The sequence below is a fragment of the Pteropus medius genome, unplaced genomic scaffold, assembly GCF_902729225.1.
Source record: "Pteropus medius unplaced genomic scaffold, Ma_sr-lr_union100, whole genome shotgun sequence".
Classification (NCBI taxonomy): Eukaryota; Metazoa; Chordata; class Mammalia; order Chiroptera; family Pteropodidae; genus Pteropus; species Pteropus medius.
In genome coordinates this window covers 1,454,842-1,475,165 of record NW_024342647.1, presented here as the reverse complement: position 1 = coordinate 1,475,165, position 20,324 = coordinate 1,454,842, and the positions used below count along the sequence as shown (strand labels likewise).

General features: G+C 35.1%; 1 protein-coding gene across 1 annotated transcript in view; it reads right to left on the bottom strand.

Annotated features, from left to right (window-relative positions):
• Positions 1-728: 728 nt before the first annotated feature.
• MEGF9 (multiple EGF like domains 9) overlaps positions 729-20,324 on the bottom strand; it is a 91,009-nt gene continuing 71,413 nt past the window's right edge. Inside the window, exons 4-6 of the mRNA XM_039866754.1 lie at positions 7,920-8,063; positions 7,187-7,456; positions 729-5,416 (exon numbers count right to left, since the gene is read on the bottom strand). Of these exons, the coding sequence (XP_039722688.1) occupies positions 4,965-5,416; positions 7,187-7,456; positions 7,920-8,063 (866 nt within the window). The 3' untranslated portion in view covers positions 729-4,964. The remainder of the gene's footprint in view (positions 5,417-7,186; positions 7,457-7,919; positions 8,064-20,324) is intronic.

Below are 20,324 nucleotides of genomic sequence, written 5' to 3'. Positions count from 1 at the left end.
TATATATATGGTGGTATTATAAATATGAGGTGGGATTATAAAGTAATAAAACTTGTTTTCTTGTGTGACCTAGAAAATAAAAAATGGTTTTAAAGATTAAATATCAGCAACTGAAGTTGAATAAACCAATTGAAGTTTATAAAAATCTCAGCACAAAAAAAGGCCTTAGTTTTTCTTCTTTTTCAAAGTATCCCTTGGATCTCTAAGTGGCATCCCATTAAACACCATTGAACTTTGTCAAAATAGAGGGTCTTCAACAGTACTTCAAAATAATAAAGGTGTATTCTCCTTACTAGTTATCTAATAAATACATAGAACTTGGTTGTGGCCCTTTGAATTTGTACTAAAGGAAATTTTTTACATGTATGAAAAAGAAATCCAAAAGGAGCAAGTGCTTTCTATAACATTTTCATGGAAATCCCAAGGATCACAGGCAAAAAGCAAAAGCACAAACAAGACTATATGTTAATATATGCCTTTTTCTTAAGGTATGCTGTTTTTGTTTTTGTTTTGTTTTGTTTTGTTTTAAGAGGGGGAATCTTCTTCATGGGGCAATTTTTCCTAAGTAGAAAACATTCTTTAAAGGAACTTCTTAAGAAGTATGGTCAGTAAATGAAGAGTTCAATGATTTTCATGAAGTGGTTTAAAAATAAATGATCTCTGATATATATTAAAAGACATCCAACAACTCTGACCACATAAAAAAAGTAAAACAAATCTACAATAGGTACAAATTATATACATTTATTTTTTAATAATTTTAAATAACACTCTTGTATAAATTCTTTTATATATTCAAATCATACACAAATTTAGAAATGCATCATGAAGCCTAGTACAGCATATGTATGAGACACGTTTTTAAATTTGTTAGAATTTTAGTGACATAAATACAAGTTTAACACTTCAGAAACATTCCCTAATTGCTTGGGCTGAAATTTAATGTATTACAGAGTGCTTGTGCCCAACATTAAAATTTAACTTTAAATCATTTACCTTTTGGACTTACTTAAATCTGAATCCCTGGGCTCACGTGCTGGGGCTACTGTCGCAGTCACTGCGTACGCACAAGTAGCAAGAAAGATTCCCAAATGTCTTTGAAAAACCATCATTCAACCACTGACATTTTGATGATCCATAACCTTTAGTCCGTTTGGTATTATTTGACTTCTTCAGATGAATCAGTGTGTTCTTCCTGCTTTTCCCCGTGGCATAGTCACTGGCTCAGGGTTGAAAACTTGCACTGGCCTTCCAGTACTCTCCTGCACTTCACCGAACTCGTTTTAGATCCCAAACTCCTTACTGTCAGCATCATAACAGACCAAAGGTTCTTCACGGATGAGGCCGGAAATGCTTTCCTTGCTCTAATAAGTTATATTGGGTTGTTTTTTACTTCTCCGAACTTTTGTCATTGAGCTTTCCTTGAGATGTGTCAATTAAGCTCCTACCCACATACCTCAAAATGTATGAGCCAGGAATATTCATTACAAGTGGTGTTATGTTCACCATGTACCCTACAAGCAACATGGGACCAAGGTGAATGATCTAATAACCCAATCCCAGCTGAGGCTCTCAGGAGGAAGTACTGTTGGTTTAGCTCTCTGCCGCCAAAATGGTACAAGGGCTAAATGTCCTGAAGGCATTCAGCTGACCCAAACAAACTCATGAGTCACCAAGTGTTTTTTTAATGGTCAATTTTCCTGGGAATATATGGGGCTAGAAAGTGCCATATAATTTTATGCTTCTACGAATCCTCTCCCAAAATATCTCTCTTGCCTTCTATCTGCTCTATTCTCCTATCTGAAAATTCAGGTATCCCTAGGAGTAACACAGTAAGTCCATAGGACTTTAGTATAAATGAGGTTTAGTTTTTATTATTTTTCTCTATAACTGGAGAAATTCCATTAAGAGACCTCTGGGAGCTAGAGCATGGAGGGAGGGAGGGAATAAGGGAGGACAGACATACCTAACAACACTACCTAGGGCATCTGTCAGAAATGCTTAAAGGCCTATTAAAATGAGTTAATGAGGATAAAAGTATCACTTAATACCTGTATCCTTCTCATTTATCAATAAGATTCACACTAGTCTTGTCTTATTTGAAAATAAACACATTTCTAATCTTTAGACAAAGACTATTCCAATATTAGTCTTCCTAAAGGACTGATGGGAGCCTGGTGCTGAATGCCACAGTTCACGGGGGTCGTGCCTTTAGAAGAATGAATATTGTGTAATGCACTCCATACTGGTTTTCTCATCTGGTTTTGTGGTAGATCACTTCATGATTGATTATTTTAAAACAAAATTATTTCCACCAGCAAAAAGCAAAGGACACAAAATAACATTAATTTTAAAAATTTAAGTCCTTAATTTTTTTCAGCGGGAAAAATTAAAAACATGATCTTGGACTGTTTGCAAGTTTTTAAAGATAAACATTCTTTGTGATTCAATTTTTGTGATATCTTTTAAAGTCTGTTTCAAGGAATGGCCAAAATTTAAACTATTTGGCTTTGGTTCTTAGATCCCAATAAACAATCCTTCTTTCTCTGTTGGGTTAACTTTTTGTTTAACAAATGTTTACTTCTCAACATCTTAAATCCCTGGCTTTACAGGGGTGGTAATCTAGGGAAAAGGCAGGTAAGTACGCCACTTTGCACAGTTCCTTAAAATTGTGCAACACACAGCCTTGCACACACATAATTGACAGCTGCTAGGGAAAGCAGGTTTTCTCTCCCTGCTTGGAAGGGCTAGTTCACTTTAGTGAAGCACAAACTGGTGTTTTTACTTTCTTATCTCCTGGCTTCAGAGAGTAATCCTGTGTTCTTTCCACAAATTCCTTCGTAGCCATATGGCCCTAGATGGCACCTTGTACTTAGAACAATTAGAAGCATTTACAGATGGAACTCTTCCTCTCAGCCTTCTGTGTCTGTGGCCAGGCAATTTCTGCATTAGCATATAGTTGAAAGTATATGTGCTTCAGAGTCCTAATTCCAAGCCTAATAATGATATATTGTGTAGCCTTGAACAAGACAGTTAACCTCATCTATAAAATGGGGATAACAATTACTCCCTCAGGGGCTACGATGAGGTTTGAAAGACACACATATGGAAAGATGCCTTGAAAGGGCTATAGAAATATTGGTTTATTTTAATACAATGTAACATAAAGTAATCTATACTCTCATGAGCAATGGCCAAGTATCCAAAGCACCTCAGGTTACCAGAAGTAGCTTATCTGCCTGTTCATCCTCCGGAGCATCATCTCCGAACCCTGAGAACAACTTAGTGGCCTCCTACAGAGGTACGGCCAAATTCCAGGTTTTTCTCTGGGGAAGTTAGGCCAAGTTGTCAACTTGGATTTCCTGGGTCTATTGATTTTTTCTTCCTACCACTTGACAGTTTGCCGTTTCCCCTAACACGTACCTATATTTGATTTCTGGCCACTTTTCCTGGCTTATTTAATCCAGAGTCTGTCAATATCATGATAGATGAGAGCGACAGCAGACGTCCTCTAAGAGAAAAGTGCATCTAAAAGCCAGGACTAACCATATCCACTCAACTACAATGCTACCCCTAACCGGACAAGAAGACAGAATGGTAAAACTGCAGAGAGATGGTACATGCCTCATGGCATATGAGTGATAGGCTATGTTTAAATGTAGGAGGTATTTTTCTATGGGTGGGGGTGGGGGGGAGAGAAGAAATATAAATATTTCACGGGCATGAAAACAGGGGACCCCAAGTGATATGATGGCTTTTCTTTTGGAACTAAAATATTCTAATTCCTTTGGAAGACTATCTTTTACATTTAAAAAACCCATTTTTAATGAGGATATGTTCTACATTAATCTATGTGAAATATATAGAATAGCTAATGTCTAATTAGGTGAGTAGCATGGAGAGTGCAGCCCGTGTCCCAGCTTAATAATCATCCACTTCAAAATCTATTGCTTGAATCTATAATAAGTCAAAGAACACATAACTCTACTTTTAGATTGAGAAATGAAAAGAAAGATTAGAAACATTCAACCTCTTATAAATTTCAACAATGTCCAAAGAGGGACTAAAATGACTGATGCTCACCAGAGTCCCAGCTCTAGCCATATTGCCATCTATTTTACAGTATTTTTAACCAATCTGCATATTTCCTTTTTACAACGCCATCAACTGCTGTACAAATACATTCTAGATGATAAAATATGACGTGATTTTTTTTTACAAATAGATACAAATACAATGTTGACCAGATATGCTACATTTACTATATACACCTTATTTCCTAGAGGCAGGAATATTCCTTATTTCTAGACAATTTATCATTTACACTGAGACCCTAAGGAGAACTATCGGCTTCCTGTTCCCAGATGTTGCCTTCCTCTCTCTACCATTAGAAGTTTATCCTGTGCTGTAATCCAAGCAAGAATCGTGGAACCCTTCTAAAGACCTTCTTGGAACTTTTCTGATCCTATTCTGGAAACAATCAAGATTGTTTATTGTGATACAGCCCCGACATCAGCTTTTCCTCAGTGTCTTTCAGTACAGTAAAACGAATACCATCCCTGACTCTCCTTTTAAAAAATGTGTTTCAGGAATGGAAATGAAGTCTTCCGGCAGTCCTCTCCCCCTCCACATCCATCATCCTGTTTCCGCTGGTTGAGTGGACACTCCCCAGGAGTCTATTTGAAGGTCAAAGTGGATTGGGGCTGCACTATGGGGTTTAGCCTTTCTCTACTCCCATGTGGTTTGGTACAAAAATATACTTTACTTCAAGTCCTTATTGACAGTGACCACTTCAGATCTTCACAGGAAAACTAAGAGGAATAGTATAAATACATTATGAATTTGTACCTGAAAATCTCAGATGCACTATATGCCTTTGCTTTCTCAGCAAAATCTACCCAGCTTTGTCTGGTCCAGAGACTGACACTGTCTTAGTGAGCACTGTGGAGAAGAGTTCTGGCTCCTCAGGCTTTGTAGTTGTGCATGGGTGTCGTCAGGGTCAGCTGCCCATTGGGAGCCACTTCATTGCCATCATCTTCCAACAATCCTGACACGTCTGCGTTGGGAATGCTGTCATGGTAGCTGCTGAAACTGATATTGTCTTCTTTCAGCTCGATGGTCCAAAACGGGGCATTGAGTTTCCGGTTTTGGTACTCCCGGTACATGTACACAGCCCCCACAAATCCCATCAGCAGCACCACCACAATGATAATGACAGTCAAAATGATGATGTTAAACTGGGTCCATGATACATCAGCTAAAGCTGATGTGCTGTTTTCAGCAGAGCTTACTGAAAAGATAGTTTGCAGGGTTGCGGGGGTAAAGGTACTATTTATAACAGGGGTGGGCACTGAGGTGGTCAAAGAGGCATTGGAAACCAAAATGGTAGAACCTTCAGGTGTTGGAACAATAACTTCTGAAAATAAAAACAGAGAATGAAATGTAAAAGACAAAATTATCTAGTTTTAAGAAACAATAAAAGAAATACATGGGAGTGGAAGTTGATATGGCATGTTGACATGATATTCTGCTTTAAGAGCATGCAAGTTAAAAATAAGTGTTAAAGAAATATAGTGAAAAGAATCAGGGTCTAGAAAGCTTCATTATTACATCCGTGGTTGTTGTCTGAAATGTATACTATCTAAATTAAAATCTTTGTAAATACTCTAACGTTGGAATTTTCCATCCTTCTTTATTCTTGTGTAGATTCATATGAATTCCTGCAAAGGCAGTAAATATGTCACTAGTGAGCTCTAAATCACTTGGTTAAAAGTGGCAGGAATAGATGACAATCATTTGAACTAAAATAAGTTCAGCATGTCTGATGCCATTTCAAAAAGGTAAAATTCTCTTCAAAGGAGGCAAGAACAAAACAGGAAAATTGTATTTCTAGTTCTTCTGAATAACACAATTTAAATGTCCAAAGTTGATGTCGGCCAAGAGAAAAAAGACCCTCCTTTAATTGCACGTGTAGTAATTTTTCTTTTATGCAGATTATAACAATTTTATAATTAAGGTGCTATACTTTGTTCTTCTAGTGCAGCATAGTTTGGTGGAAATACCGGAGGCTCTAGAATCAAGTAGAACTGTGTGGTTACAGACAAGTCAGTCAATCTTTTTAAAACTGAGGTTCATCATCTATAAATGGGGATAATATCTACTTTGCAAAGTTCTTGGGAAAGGTTAAATGAGATAACATACTATATAACATTATCATATTTAATGTTTACAGTGCTTGGCACATAGTAGTCACTCAACAAAATAATTATTATCATTATAATTCATCATCACAGCCACATCAGTCTATGCCTCTAAAAAGAGGCATGTTTTATGTTATTTAATCTAATAAGAAAAATCATCACAGTCCTGTCAGTCTCAGAATGAGAATGATAACTGAGTGACAGGATCTCCAGTCTAGTGATAGGGTTCAATCTGAGTCTTTTAGCCTTGATCACAAATGAATAAAGATATCAAGAAAATGGCAAAAGGATGACACTTGCCACAGACCAACTTTCCATTAGACCAATATTCAGCATCTGTCAGAATATCAAAGAGTGGTTTATAGAAGAACATGGTCTAATTTCTCTGTGACCTAATAAAGCCTGAATTTGCCCTGAATTTCTAAGCATTAATTCATATCTAAACTCTTACTGAACCTCCCTGTAAGGAACATTTTGCCATATTAATAACTTTTTCTTTTAAAAATCAAAAGGAATATTATTACTATTTCCTCTATCATGAATGGTAAAACTTAGGCCCAAAGTTAGGACAGATGCTAGAATGAACTCTTGTTTCTCAGCTGGAACTTCTAACCAGATTACAGTTCCTACTTTAAAAGACCTTTGGTGATCACTGGAGGTGATGAGAATACAGGAAGTAAAGGATAAAAAAATGATAGAACTTTTAAATTATTAACATAAAAATAAAAATAGATGAAGAGAAAATGTGAGAACACTGTAATGACTCTGTCTTGGTCCTCAAATCTCTGGAGTTGACTTTGGAGTATCAGGAGAGCAGCAGGTATGGAAGGAAATCTTTTTAGGCAAATATCTATCAAAATTCAAAATCTATTTCCAGAAAACTCCTCTGGTGGGATTGGAAGGTTTTACAAAGATAAAAGTAGCTGTCCTGAAATTTTCAATGCTAGGCTTAGATATTAAATTTACAACCTTAGGTGAAGTTTTACCTTTCTTGATGCAATTTTCTTCGAGGTCTCGAACGTAACCTTCTAGGCAGTTCTCACACCAAAACCCAGTGGTGTTATGGAGGCAGTTGATACATTCACCACTCTCAGGCTTGCAAATCTTTGGAGTTTTAATTGAGTCCACGTGGCCATGACATTGGCACTTAATACAGATGCTGTCATAATTGTAATAGCTGTTTGCACACTTATTGCAGTTCTGGCCTGTGTAACCATCTTTACACTGGACACATTTAGGTTCCGATTCACCCAATTCTAAAACAGAGAGAATACCAAAATGATTTAATACAGTCTCAAGCTACAATTGGAAATGAAAAACATCTACTAGTACTCAAAAAGGTTCATAAGCCCTCCATACTATCTCCCCTCAAACTTAAGAGACACATGCAATCAAACGAATAAACACTTTGTTAATTGTACAGTTTACTTTGAGAAAAGAAATATGCTTATATAAATTGCAATGGACAGGCATTCATAATTTTTCTATCTCTTCCTCTTTAGTCATGACAAAGTAAAATATGGTTTCAACAAAAACTCAAGTCTCATTTCTTATGTGTAATTGGATTTGATTGCAAATTCCTAGAAAGGAAACCCTTTGCTGTTTTTATAACACCCTTTCACCTAAAGCATCCATAACTTTATCAACACACTTTATATTTATTGATAACTGATTTGTTGATTTTTCCTCTAAAAATGAAGATTTAGAGAAAGGCCTTACTTATGATACAACTGCCTGTAGATGTCACTGCTGAACAAGGGCAGCGAAGACATTCTTTAGTGGCACCAGGACTCTGATAAAATCCTTCTTTGCATTCTTCGCAGTGATCCCCTTTGCTATTTTCCTGGCAGTTTAAACAAGCACCTAAAAGAAGCAAATTATTTTAAGAAGTTCAAGATTTATTCTGAAAGCACTTTAACTTTATATAAATCATACCTGCAAACAAAAGACCTTAAGAGTCGACCAGAAAAAGCTATCCAATAGGGATTAGAGTTCAGTTTCTACACCATCTTATTTCTATACTGGCCAGGTCTATAAATTTGGTGTTCGCTACTAGAATGTCAACTCTTTAGGAAAAGGATGGGTGCCTGAGTAAAGTTGCAGTAAGCCCTGTTGATTGATTGACTGCAGACGGAAAGCCAGCCAACTATTTGCAAAGAAAAATAAAAAGCTAAAGATCTATTAAAAGAAAACAGATAAATCGTACAATTTTGATCATTGAGATAGTGGAGTTACATAAGTGAACTAAACCTGTAGGTATGAACATGCATAAATCTTAACGTTGGTTGAAAAAGCAAATCGCAAAATGATACATATAGGAGAGAACTTATTTGGTAAAATTTTAAGAACCACAGTAAACAGTACTAAGCAAATAGATTCTGAATACACTGAATAGATGGATACATGTATACGTAGTAGAAATTAAGTGTAGATTGAGAGGGTATAGGTGAATTTTATACTCTGCTTGTCTCTATGGAGAGTAGGAGAAAAATGAAACTAGGGAAGAAAACAGAAAGGACTTCAACTTTATTTGAAATTTTCTATTTCAAACATATAACTATATACACATATGCATAAATATTAAGCTGAATACCAAAATGTTAATATTTATTAATTCTAGGTGTGGGTACATGGATATTTATTATATCATTTTCCATACACTTTTATATTTAAAAATTCGAAATAAAAATGAAAACAATTAATTAAGAAAGAAAGTGAAAGGAAAGGAGGCAAGCAAAGTTATATGTTTTATAATCACACTCCTTTGGTACCCTATTAGTAAGGATATCTACAGGCACTGAAGCAGGATAACATGTGAAAACGGGAAATAAAAAGTGCAGTGGAATTTTCATTCTATCTTCCGGGGATGACAGAGATTCAAAGAGACACTCAGAACTACTATCACAGAAATAAGTGAGTAAACTCAACATATAAATCTAGGAATACAATAAAATTTTACTTGATAAGCTAAATACAGTTCAAAACTACATATGGTATAAAACGATTCATAAACAGTTTGATTGATTTTCCTTACTAGCGAAATATTTGCAAAAAAGAGAAGAGAGAATATGGTTGTGAAACAAAATAGTCTGACAACTGCAGCAAGATCTGAAAAACCAAAAGAATGAAAATATTATTAATATACATGTCCAATCTCAATTCTTTTATTGATGTATAATTGACATATAATATCTAATTAGTTTCAGATGTATATCACAATGATTTGATACTTATGATCCCCATGACAAGTCTAGTGACCATCCATCATCATACAAAATTATTACAATATTATTAACTATATTCCTATGCTGTACATTACATCTTCATGACTTATTTATTTTACAACTAGAAGTTTGTACCTATTAATCCCCTTCACCTATTTCACCCACTCCTTAAGATCCCCCCTCTGGTAACCACCAGTTTATTTCCTGTTTCTATGAGTTTGTTTCTGTTTTGTTTGTTCATGTGTTTTATATATATATATATGTAGATATACACACACATATATATGTATATGTATAAGAACCACACTAAACTTTATATATATATAAATACTACATATAAGTGAAATCATATGGTATTTGTCTTTCTCTATCTGATTTATTTCATTAAGCATAATACTCTCCAGGGCCATCCATGTTGTTGCAAAAGACAAGATTTCATACATTTTTTTTTATGACTAATATTATAATTTATATATATAACACATCTTTCTATACTATTCATCTATCAATAAACACTTAGGTTGCTTCCATACATGGCTATTGTAAATAATGCTGCAATAAACATGGGGGTGCATATATTTCTTCAAATTAGTGTTTTTGTATTCTTTGGATAAATACCCAGAAGTGGAATTGCTGGATTGTATGACAGTTCTAATTTTAATTTGTTGAAGAACCTCCATACTGTTTTCCATAGTGACTGCACCATTTTACAATCCCATCAACAGTGTATGAGGATTCCCCTTCCTCCACATCCTTACCAACACTTGTTATTTTTTGTCTTTTTGATAAGAGCCATTCTGACAGGTACGAAGTAATTGTAATTTTGATTTGCATTTCCCTGATGATTAGTAATGTTGAACATCTTATCATGTGCCTGTTGGCCATCTGGAAATCTCTGGAAAAATGTCTACTCGAGACCTCTGCCCATTTTTTAATCTTTTTTTTAAAATATGAGTTGTTTAAATTCTTTGTATAGTTTAGACATTAATCCCTCATCAAATGTATGATTTGCAAATATTTTCTCCCATTCAGTAGATTGTCTTTTTGTTTTGTTGATGGTTTCCTTCACTGAGTAAAAGCTTTCTAGTTTGACATAATCCTATTAGTTAAATTTTGCTTTTGTTGCCCTTGCCTAAACTGACTGGTCTAAAAAAATATTACTAAGACTGATGTCAAATACGCTACTGCCTGTGTTTTCTTCTAGGAGTTATATAGTTTCAGGTCTTATATTCAAGTCTTCAATACATTTTGAATTTATTTTTGTATATGGTGTAAGATAGTGGTCCAGTTTCATTCTTTTACATGTAGCTGTCCAGTTTTCCCAACACCATTTATTGAAGAGACTTTTTTCTCAATTGTATATTCTTGCCTCCTTTGATACAGATCAATTGAACATTTATGTGTGGGTTTATTTCTGGGCTCTCTATTCTCTTACATTGATCTATATGTCTAGTTTCATGCCAGTACCATATTGTTTTGCTTACAATAGCTTCGTAGTTTGAAATAAGGGAACAGGATGCTTCTATTTTTGTTCTTCTTTCTCAAAATTGGCTATTCAAAGTTTTTTGTGTTTCCATATAAATTTTAAGATTCTTTGTTCCAGTTCTGTGAAAAATGCCATTGGTATTTTGATAGGGATTGCATTAAATATGTACATTGCTTTGGGTACTATAGACATTTTAATGATATTAATTCTTCCAATCCATGAGCACAATATATCTTTCCACTTATTTGTGTCAACTTCAATTTCTTTCAGCAATTTTTTTTAGTTTTCAGAGTACAGGTCTTTCATCTAGTTGGCTAAATTTACTCCTTATTTTATTTTTTTGATGCAATTGTAAATGGGATTTTTTTCTTAATATCTCTTTCTAATAGCTAATTAGTAATTGATTTCTGTATATAAATTTTATATCCTGTGACTTTACTGAACACTTATTAGTTCTAATAGTTTTTCATGACATCTTTAGGGTTTTCTATCTATAGTATCATGTCATCTGCAAATAGAGACAGTTTTACTTCTTCTTTTCCTTTCCAACTTGTATATCTGTTTTTATAGGAAGCACATGTTTTTTCACAGTCTTCTAGTTCCTGGAAAAATTATAGGCCAGAACACTGTAAAGGTAAATATTCATCATTAACCACCATGGGGTAAACCAAACTCATAACAAACTATATTAATGATAAAACTAAACTAACAGTAGTTCATAATTAAAAAGACAGAATGGCAGCCACTGGAAATCAGGAGGAGATCCACCAACCCTAATGAAACCCTGATGACCAAGTGTCTTTCCCCCAAATCGCCAGAAATCCAACTGTCTTTAAGTGCACATGTCCAACAGGCACTTTGCTCAGTGGCCAAGAGTTTTGTAGCAGTCAGTCATCCATAACTTCTGAATTTAATTAAGCTCGTATGCCTTTTATTTACTTTTCTTGCCCAATTGCTGTGGCTAGCACTTCCAATACTATGTTGAATAAAAAGAGCACGAGATGGCATCCTTGTCTTGTTCCTGATCTTAGAAGTAAAGCTTCCAGCTTCAATAACAACAGAAAAACAAGCATGTCCTGGCCACCCTAATTAATGCTGCTATGAACATCAGTGTGTATATATCTTTTCAGATAAATGTTTTCAGATTTGGGGGGTAAATATCCAGTAGAAGGATTGCTGAATAGTAAGGTAGTTCAATTCTTAGTTTTTTGAGAAAGCGCCATACTATTTTCCACAGTAAATGTACCAATTTGCAGTCCCACCAGCAGTGTATGAGGGTTCCTTTTTCTCCACGTCCTCTCCAACACTTATTACTTGTCCTGTTGATAACAGCCATTCTAACAGGTGTGAGATAGCATCTCATTGTGGTTTTGATTTGCATTTCCCTAATAACTAGTGAAATTGAGTATCCTTTCATATGTCTGTTGGTCATTTGTATGTCTTCATGTTGAGGTCCTCTGCCCATTTTTAAATTGGATTGCTTGTTTTTCTGTTGTTATTGAGTTGTATGAGTTCTTTGTATATCTTGGATATTAGGTCCTTATTGGAGGCATTGTTTGCAAATATATTCTCCTATTTGGATAGCTGCCTCTTTGCCTTGTTGATGGTTTCTTTTACTGAGCAGAAAGCTTTTCAGTTTGATATAGTCCCATTCACTTATTTTTGCTTTTACTTCCTTGGCCTTTGAGGTCAAATTCATAAAATCCTCTTTAAGTCCAAGGTCCATGATTTTAGTACCTATGTTTTCTTCTATGCAATTTATTGTTTCAGGTCTTATATTCTGGTCCTTAATCCATTTTGGGTTAATTTTGGTGCGTGGTGATGGACAATAATATTTGGTTTGCTAATATTTTGTTGAGCATTTTTGCATCTATGCTCATTAGGGATATTATATTGACCTGTAATTTTGTGTGCGAATGTGACTACTTTATCTAGTTTTGGTATCAGGGTAATGCTAGAGTTTGGAAGTGTTCTTTCTTCTTCAATTTTTTGTAATAATTTGTGAAGGAAAGGTAGGTTTTAACTCTTCTTTAAATGTTTCGTAGAATCCACCTATAAAGCTGTCTGGTCCCAGACTTTGGTTTTTTGGGAGTTTTTAATTTACTGACTCAATTTCATTACTTGTAATCTGTCTATTCAGGTTTTCTATTTCTTCATAATTCAGTCTTGCAAGGTTGTCTGTTTCTAGGAATTTATCAAGTTCTTCAATTTTTCCAATCAAATTTTAGTTAAGGAATTAAAGCAGAATTCCCTAAAACTTCATGAACTTATTGGTAAAGATATTCTCAAAAGTTTATTATCTGAACACTTTGAATTAAATCAAACTTGCATGTAAATATTGTCACTTAAAAAATCATAATTCTTTACGCCTGATCATGTTAATGATATTTTTCACATGTATAACAAATAGTGATAAATTTAGCATACAGTGATAAATAATTAAAGTACTCATTTCCTTCCAGAAACTCTTATATTTTTATCCCACTTTAGATATGTATCTTTGTGACAATACAAATTGCTGAAAAACGTACTAGCACACTCCAGATTTTGACTCTAAAAATAAAATAATCTCAAATGTCAAAGTATTCTGCAGGCTGGAAAAGTCAAAACCTACATCATGTATAAAATTTGCTTACCTGCTCTCTTCCTATTAAAAATGTCCAATGGAAATAATTTTTAAGAAAAAGTTCAGATAGTCTTAAACTTTAGTATAAAAATATCTCAAAAAAATTTAACAGTTGTAACAGAATATGGACATTTGGGGCAAGATGTGGTCAAATAACATGCCATTTGCAATGTGGCAAAAAAAGGTCATGTTGCTACTCTTATTAAAAAATGGTAAATATATACTTTTAATACTTTGCTCCTACAGTGCTACTGGGCCTACATGCTTATTATTTGGGGGCTTTTTACTATTCTAAATAACACTCCAAACCTCTGTCTTTGTGCTTATCACAATATAACTTCACTCTCTTAAATCATTTATATTAGAATATTCAAAGTTTTTTCCAGAAAGATTTCTTATTTTTAGTTATTTCGAGACATACTCTGCAATGAGAAGTTAATAAGAAAAAAAGACCTTTACATGGTAAATATGTTATCTCAAAAGTAAAGATGAAAATAAGTATAACAATAAGACTTATCTGTTCTTAAAAGCTGATCACTCTACATTGCTTTAAAACTACCATGCACCTGAAACACAGCTATAGAGAAAGAAAATTAATGTACTAAAGACAGACCGGACATAAATGCACCAGGATGCTAACAATAGTCGTGAGGAGCAACAGTCTTTTCACCGTTCTTTTTTTCCCTCTAATTTTCAAATTGTCTCTGGTATGCATGTATCGTTTTCACTTTTATTGTCTTGATTTTTTTTTCTAATTACAAAACTAATACATTGTAAAATCTATCACACATATTGTAAAATATTTCAAAAACTCAAGCAATTTTAAAATACTTCATATAGGAACTTGAAAATTGATTTTTATAATAAAAGTAAAGATCACTACCATTAAAATCCATGTACTATAAGAACTAATAATGTGAATTTATTTTTCTAACAGCTTAGAACTCCTCTGTGTGAGGCAACGCAACATAAGAAAAATGGCATAGGAATTAACATCTGATCTGAGTTTCACTCCTAGCTGAACCTTTTACCAGCTATGTGACCTTCAGCAAATAGCTTCTCTGAGTCTCACTTTTTTAATCTTTTAAATAGGATAATAATTCCTTGGCTAATGACTTACTGTAGTATAAATATTTCAAAGGGTAAAAGACTATTCCACAGGATAGCTTTTCTCTTTATGCTTCAGTTTCCTCATCTATAAATTTAGAAAGCTGAACTAGATGAGACCTAAGTTCCCTTTAAAATTGAAAATTTGAGGATCCTTCTTTTATGATACTTAAAAATTAGCTGAAATTTAACTCTGTTCATTATGTTCTGCCTGGAACCATCCAAATATAATAATACTGTCTTAAAATTCACATTCTTTTTGCTGAGCTATGGCCAAAGGAAAGGATCACCCACCCATCCCACCCACCCCCCCGCCGCTGTCATCCCCAAAGGGAAGGAATGAATGTTTCCTGAAGATGATCTCATGCTCCTTGGCTAAGCATCAAGAAATCTGGTGGCAGTAACCAAGAAAATAAGTGGTCAAGGAGAAGAATGTAGGATTCCTTTTAAACCAAATTCAGTGACAAAGCTTTGAAAACATAAATTGCCACCTGTAAAAAGACTTTTCTTTATTTATTTTTCCACATCACAGTTTACACGTAAACCTGTCAGAAATACAGCAAGGTACTGTGTGTTGTAGGAAGAAATGCCTGATCCTCTCTATAGGACAGAAGGCAAACTTCAACCTGTCAAACAGAAAGAAGGCTAAGTCCATGTGAACAAGGGAGAGAGTAACAGGAGACAAGGTCAGAGAGAAAGGCAGAGGCTGGAAAATGTAAAAGTCATACAGGCCATGAAAAGAAGTTCGAATTTTATTCCAAGAGGGATAGGAAGTCGTTGGAGGGTTTAAGCATGGGAATGAAACGATCTGCTTTTATATTTTAAAAAGGTCACTCTGGTTGTTATGTGGAGACTGGACTGTGGTGAAGTGGGGCTGGGGGATGAGAGCCAGAAAGAAAAGGGAGAGAGATTGGATGAGAGAGTGTCAAAGCAGTTCAGAGAGAAGACAGTGGCTTAGGCAAGAATGATAGCAATAAAGGTCATGAACAGTGGTCAGAATCAGGGTACTATTTTGAATGTCAGGCTGGTAGAACTTGCTGATAGATTAAATATTTGCAGTAGGAAAAGAAAGGAATCAAATACGACTCCTAGGCTTTGGGACTGAGCAACTGGGTGAATGGTGCCAGTCACCAAAATGAAGAACACTAGGAGTAAAGCAGTCTTGGCTTCAGGGCAAAAAGTTGTTTTGGATGTGTTAGAATAATGATGCCAATTAAAGCATTCAAGTGACATGTCAAGTGCACTGTCAGATTTTTGAGTGTGAAGATCAAGTAAGAAATATAAATCTGGTAATCAGCACATATGTAGATGGCATTTAAATTAAATCAGGGGACCAAATGAGATGATTTATGGAGCATAGAAATGGAGAAGACAGGCATGTTCAGGACAACTCTGAGGTGCTCCAGTGCTTACAGCTGAACAGAGGAAGATCTAGCAGAGCTAGAGGGACAGGAAAGTGTGATATCCTCAAGAGAAAAGTCATGGAGTTGGAAAGGGGTCAATTCAGTCTAGCTGCTAAGGTCATTACTTTTCTTGGGACGCTGTGAATACCGGGAGATTCTGAGTTCTTTGAAAGAAGGATACTATGAACATGAAGTGCTAGTTTAAAAAATAACAGTCCTCCCACCTCCATTTTAAGGGAAATATGTGCTCAATAAATAAAATTTTAAAAATACAGGAGAGTAGAAAGAAAAAAAATTACCCTAAGAAATTTGTCATTAAGATTTTGAATCAGACAGAGAAAGACAAATATAATACGATTTCACTTATATGTGAATCTAAAAAACAAAATAAATGAATGAACAAAACAGAAACAAATTCATAGATACAGAGAACATTTTGATGGTTGCCAGATGGGAGGGGTTACAAGGCTGGGTGAAAAAGAGGAAGGGATGAAGATGTACAAATTGCAAGTTATTAAAACAGTCATGGCGTGTAAAGTACAGCATAGGGAGTTAGTTTCAGGTGTACAACATAGTGGTTAGACGTTTATACACCTTACAAAGTGATCACCCCGATAAGTCTAGTACCCATCTGACATCATACATAATTATTATTGCCTATAATTTACTTCATTCCCTGTTGTTATAAATAGGGTTGTCAAATTTTTTAGAATTATAACTCCCACTTTGGTGAACATCTTTGAACATAAAGCTTTTTATGAATTTAGAATTATTTCCTCAGGATATATTCCTAGAAACAGAATTACTGGGGATATGGGGGGAATAGGAATAAGGAATATGAAAACATGGTCAGTGGCCACCAGAGGGCAACCGCAGCACTGTTAGAAAAAAAAAAAATCTCATTTGAGACAAAAGACTGATTTTACATTAAGCTAGTAGTTTTAAATCAAGTATTGGCGGTCCTTCATGTTGGATATACCACTTTTATTATATTTTGAAATAGGGAAACCATTTATTTTTCTTATTACTAGCAACTTTTACAAATCATAACTATGAAAAGAATTTATTTTGCCTGAAATTATCTCCAGAGCTTGGACAGGTTGGGATTTACTTAATGTCGACGCAAGGAAAGTGAGAAGTGAGAACCAGCAATGTAGGCTGCTTCCTGGTACCATAAGATCTAGGGAGCAATTTAAATCAACTCATTAAGATGAAGCATTCTGCCATTAACCAGGATTGAAAGTCATCTTTCCTCTTTATTTCATTTGTTCATTTATTCAATAACAATTCACTGAGTACTTACTATGTGCCAAGTTCTGTGCTAGAGATTATGTACAGTGGTGACAAAACTAATGTGGAACTTACAATGTAGTGAATACGCCATCTGTGACTCAAATATACAATTACAAATTGTCATAAGTGCTATGAAAAAAAATATGTGTGTATGAGAGTGTGTAACTGGGAACTGTCGTTTATCTTGGAGCATCAGGAACTTTCTTATGAAATAACCTTTAACTGAAGGAAGGATATGATTTATTAAAGTAACGGGGCAGGGGTGGAGATATTAGAAAGGCAAAGGAAAGATCACGTATGAGAACCTTGGGACAAGGGAACATAACTTGTTTTGAGAATATAAGCCAGTATGACTGGATCACAGACAGTAAAGAGAAAGAATAGCACAAGATAAAATTGGCAAGTAGGCAGGAACCAGATCACATAATAGAGGGGGGAAAAAATCCCACAATTTCTTCCAAACGAATTTGTTTTACCATAGAGTAGAGGATTAGAATGAAAAACAAGCTTGCAACACAGACTTTTCCAGGGTACTTTGATAACTTCAAATATTTTGCTACTTTGCTCTCATAAATACACTTGTATTTGTCAGACTGATTTTTTTATTGGGAAAAAAATGATTTCCTTACATTTAGGAAAACCAAAGACCAGAAAATTTAATTATCTTTTGTTTTTATAGTTGGGCTAAGTTGGCGTAGATATGGGTATTTTGTTTTTTAAACTGCCTAGGGTTTGCTGAGCTTTTTGAATCGGTGAGTTGACATGTTTTGTTAATTTGGAAAATTCTTGGCCATTATCTCTTCAGATATTCCTTCTGCCTCAATATCTCCCTCCTTCCTTTGTGAGCCTCCAATTACATTTATGTTAGACTATTGGCTGTATCCCACCTGTTTTTCCTGCTCTGTTCTTTCCATTGCATTTTTTTCCTCTTTGCTTTAGTTTGGATATTTTTAATTGAGCTATATTTGAATCTACTAACCTTGTCTTCACTATGTACAGTCTGCTGTTAAATCCATGCAATGAGTTATTAATTTCAGATGTTGTATTTTTCTGTTCCAGACTGTTCTTTTGATTTTTTTATAGGTGCCAATTCTCTTGAAATTTTGCCTCATTTCACTTATTTGGTCTGGTTTTTCCTCTATTTTCATAAAATATTTTAGTTATTTTAAAGTCACATGCTAACTCTAACATCTGGACCACCTGTGGTCTGCTTCGACTGTTTTTCTCTTTACTGTTGGTCTTATTTTCCTACCTCAGCATTATCTACCATTTTTGATTGTATGCCAGACACAGTCTGGAACAACAGATGACTTCCCTTTCCTGTGTTAGGTAAATACAATAAGAGGATCACCTCTATCCAGTCAGAAATTGAGATGGGTTGAGGATGGACTGTAATTTTCGTATGAGTCAATGCACCTGTGGTTCATCATATTCTTGAGCATGGCTCTTGAAGGCTTTTGATGGAGAGCCTAACAGGCCTGGGTCTCCTCAGCCCTGAAAGACTGCAACAGATTCAGCATTTCCCTTTGGTGATTTGAGCGTAGGTCCCACTCCATGCACCTTCAAAATTAGGCAACATCTTGAGAAAGAGATGGCTGTATGTTATCCCACACCCTCTCTAAAGAAATTTTGTCTCCTAGCACCACAAGGCTGGGAGATTTCTTTCTACTTTTGGGGCAGCCTTCTATCTCCTGCGCAGTCATTTTCCTTCATGTCCCTGAAGGCCTCGTGTTTAGGGCTCCTCTAGTTTCCAATCTATCACGCGAGCCCCTAATGACTGCCAAAAGCTCTTCTTGCAACCCTTTCCCCAAAAATTCCTTTGCTTGGGCCAAGCTTGCTCTTTAGCCTGTGCCCAGAATCAGCAAATGTCCCCTGGAAAAGAAATGGCTGTGACCATCAACTCACTTAGGAAAAGTTCTAGCCTTTCTGAAATTTTAGTTTATATCGTCCTCCTTGCTTCCATAGCTCTCTAACCGATATGATTTTTGAAACATATTTTTTTTCAAGTTGTTATTGCAGGAGTTTGCCTTGCTATGACCTATTACATCCGACTTAGAGGAGAAAGACCCTTACAAACTGTTTGGATAGAATCAACCTATAGAGGAAGGACCTCAAAATGAAAAGAACAATAGACTAATTACATAAAAAACAAAGAGAGTGTGTACCTGTGAGGGCATCACAACTGGCAGACCGGTTATTGCATCGGCAGGGCAAGCAGCCACTCTTACTGAAGTGATAATATCCATCTTGGCATTGATCACATGTAGAGCCAGTAACCCCCACTTTACACTGGCATTTCCCAGAACTGCAAATAAAAGTAAAGACAATAAACAAAAGTAAGTTAGTTGAAAATTTTGTTGCCTAGAATCCCATCATAAGTTGATCTTAATGTAGAAATTGTTTCAATTAGATTCTAGTTACAAGAGGTATTGAGTGATTTTTATTTTGAATTGGAACTTGAAGTTTCATGACTATATAAATACAATTAACAGTACTAACACTAATAATTTGTGACTATTTAATCCTCTGCACTTGGGCAATTAAAAATAAATGATAAAAGAGCCATGGAGAATGTAAGTTGGTGCTTAGACATCTCTGTTTATAAATAAGCGCTTGGGCTAGAACCAGTACTAATGCTACATCTCATTCCTGAGTCATTCCACAGTTCTATCAGCATTCACACTGTCCAGTCTGGAGAAGGAAAAACACCTAGCCTTCACCCAACCTAGCTCCTGGATGAAGAATATGAAGATCAGGATCTCAATGAATGTGTCAACTAATGTCCATTTATATGCTAGAAACTTGATATAACTTTCTACTTTAAGTATAGGCTGTATTAAAATGTTTCTGGTAATTAAAGTGGAATTCGCAGTTATGTAAAATGACTATAATGGGCACCTCTGTTGCTTTCTAGATTAAATTTATATAAAAATTCTAGACGTCAACCCAAAAGACTAAAAATCTGAAGTAAGAAAAATATTTTAT